Genomic DNA, 2500 nt, shown 5'->3' with positions numbered 1-2500 from the left:
TGGGCAGGAAGGTCCCATCACTATCTGGAAGGCGGTGCCGCTTTTCCAAGGCATTGGCATCGGCATGTTCATGATCGCCTTCTTCATTGCGCTCTACTACAACATCATCATCGCTTGGGCCTTCTTCTACCTCTTCTCCTCCTTCACCGCCGAGCTGCCATGGCAGTCGTGCGACCACTGGTGGAACACCGCGGCCTGCCGAAGGTGCCTTGGCATTTTTTCTTTGCATGCTTATTAAGCATTCGATAGATAGATCTCAGTACTTTTCCGTGGCTTTACAAACAGAAACAGTATGAAATATTACCAATGATTTATTTTACTTCCAGAAAAACGTTCAAACACTTCTTAATCGTCATAATCCTTAAATCCTGAAAAAACACGTTAACTGACATGAATTCTAATGACTCGCAGGTTCGACACGAAGAATTGCACTGCGAACAGCGGCCTCATGGCCCCCAACGGCACCTGCTACTTGGAGAGCGACGTGTCGAAGGAGGACTGGCAGCTCCTCAACGAGACCTCCGAGAGCATGAAGCTTCCGGCCGACGAATATTTCCAGTAAGTGTTCATCTTCGGCCAAAGTTGTTCGGAGCTTCTTGTAACGTGAACGCTTGCTGTCTGTTCTTGATTTTGACCGATGTGATCTGACGCAGGCCAGAATTGTCGTTGTTTTTGTTCTTGCTTATTGCTAATTGCTAATATTCCCAACAGTAACTTCATGCTGGACATCTCTGAGGGTTTCCACGACGACGAAGGCCACACGCTACAGTGGCGCCTCTGCCTGTGCCTGATCCTCTCGTGGGTCGTCGTCTTCTGCGGCCTCTTCAAGGGCGTCACCAGCATGGGAAAGGTGGGCGTTCTCTCCTGAAAGTCAGTGTTCATCAGGATCATTGCTGTCATATGTATGGTGTATAGTGATTAGCTTTGATGGCAGTATGGTGATTCACCGTGATATTATCCATTCGAACCCAGATAGGGGCATGACAATAACCAGCTTCATAACTGATTATTAATCAGAGTTTCTATGATGGATAGTTCATTGATGATAGCAATAATGCCTGTGTGTGTTTCACTGCCATATTAAAGATAACAGTGATTATGAAATTTGAATGATGATATTAGCAGTAATATTAGTAACAAAGACGTTGATGATATTATAAATTGGAAAACATCCCGGGAGTATTGCCCACGACCGAACACAGCTGGTGAAGGAGCGCCAGTGCCTAGACCATGATTTTAATTCGTTTCAAAAGAATACTTTTTTTCCCTTCAGGCCGTGTACTTCACTGCGCTATTTCCCTACGCTGTGCTCATCATCCTGTTCGCAAGGGCGGTCACTCTACCAGGCTACCTCGACGGCATCGCCTTCTACATCACTCCGGAGTGGGGCAAACTCCTCACCGCAAGGGCAAGTCCTTAGGCGCTCTTTGTTTGTCCTTTCGCTTAATGTCCTTGCCTTTGCACTTGGTTCGCCTTGGTAATTGCACTCCGGGCTGTTCAAAGGATTTTTGAACATAGGCCTTGAGTGGAATGTTTTTGTGCCTGGTATACGGTTGTTGATATTTATTCATTTATTCATATGCTTATTTATTTATTTACTTTCGCAGGTGTGGGCGGATGCTGCTATGCAGATCTTCTTCTCCCTCGGGCCTTGCTGGGGCGGCCTCATCACCTTAGCGTCCTATAATAAGTTCAACAATAATTGTTTGAGGTAATTCTGATTGTAATTTATGGCTCCAGTCCACGATGTGTGGGAATGTAGGAAAGGTATGAATGAAAATGAATGTCTTCACAAAGTAATTGACCGGTTTTAAATATATCTTCGTCATTTTCAGACGAAGATACATTATTCGAAACCGGTCAAATACATATCTTGCATTGTGAAGATATTCATCATCATTCACACCTTTTCTACATTTGTGAACACGATGAATCCGACGTATGAGAAACTGCTTCTCTCCTTATCGAGTGCATTTATGACTGGAAGTGTTGAATGCAGTCTGAAGACCTCATGCCACATAATAAATCTGCTTCTCTCTCCGTCTCTCAACAGGGATGCCATCTTCATAGGCGTTGCAAACTGCGCCACAAGTTTCTTCTCGGGTTTTGTCATATTCGGCATCGTAGGATTTATGGCCTTCGAGCTAGGTGTTCCTGTGAAGGAGGTGGCTGCACAGGGTGAGATATCTCCGTTTAATAGTCATTGATTATGTTCGACATTACCTAATTTGCGACATTTTTTTAGGGCATGACGTCACCTCGTATTTGTCATTACCTTGTTTTTATATCCTGTTATATATTTTTCTAATGCATTAATGGCTTGAAATAATTGATTGCCTAGAAGAGGAAATAATGTCTAGACTTTATATCAGATGCTTATGCAATGACATTTTTTTCCCTAAACATCGGCTAGGCGAAATCTAGAGAAAGATTGAATTAAAATTAGAGTAAATTTAATAAAGAAAAATAAATATAAATAAAAAACTCCATCAAAACACAC

At 43.1% G+C, this 2500-nt stretch overlaps 1 protein-coding gene across 1 annotated transcript in view; it reads left to right on the top strand.

Annotated features, from left to right (window-relative positions):
- The window catches only part of LOC113807195 (sodium- and chloride-dependent glycine transporter 1), an 18307-nt gene that overhangs the window by 12573 nt on the left and 3234 nt on the right, over positions 1–2500 (top strand). Inside the window, exons 3-8 of the mRNA XM_070121997.1 lie at positions 1–204; positions 412–558; positions 712–850; positions 1274–1408; positions 1608–1711; positions 2054–2178. The exon at positions 1–204 is cut by the window's left edge and continues 82 nt beyond it. Coding sequence (XP_069978098.1) covers positions 1–204; positions 412–558; positions 712–850; positions 1274–1408; positions 1608–1711; positions 2054–2178 — 854 coding nt within the window. The remainder of the gene's footprint in view (positions 205–411; positions 559–711; positions 851–1273; positions 1409–1607; positions 1712–2053; positions 2179–2500) is intronic.

This window comes from Penaeus vannamei, chromosome 5 (assembly GCF_042767895.1).
Source record: "Penaeus vannamei isolate JL-2024 chromosome 5, ASM4276789v1, whole genome shotgun sequence".
In the NCBI taxonomy this organism is placed as follows: Eukaryota; Metazoa; Arthropoda; class Malacostraca; order Decapoda; family Penaeidae; genus Penaeus; species Penaeus vannamei.
Note: the sequence above shows the minus strand (reverse complement) of the source record. Positions and strands in the feature narration are given on the sequence as shown.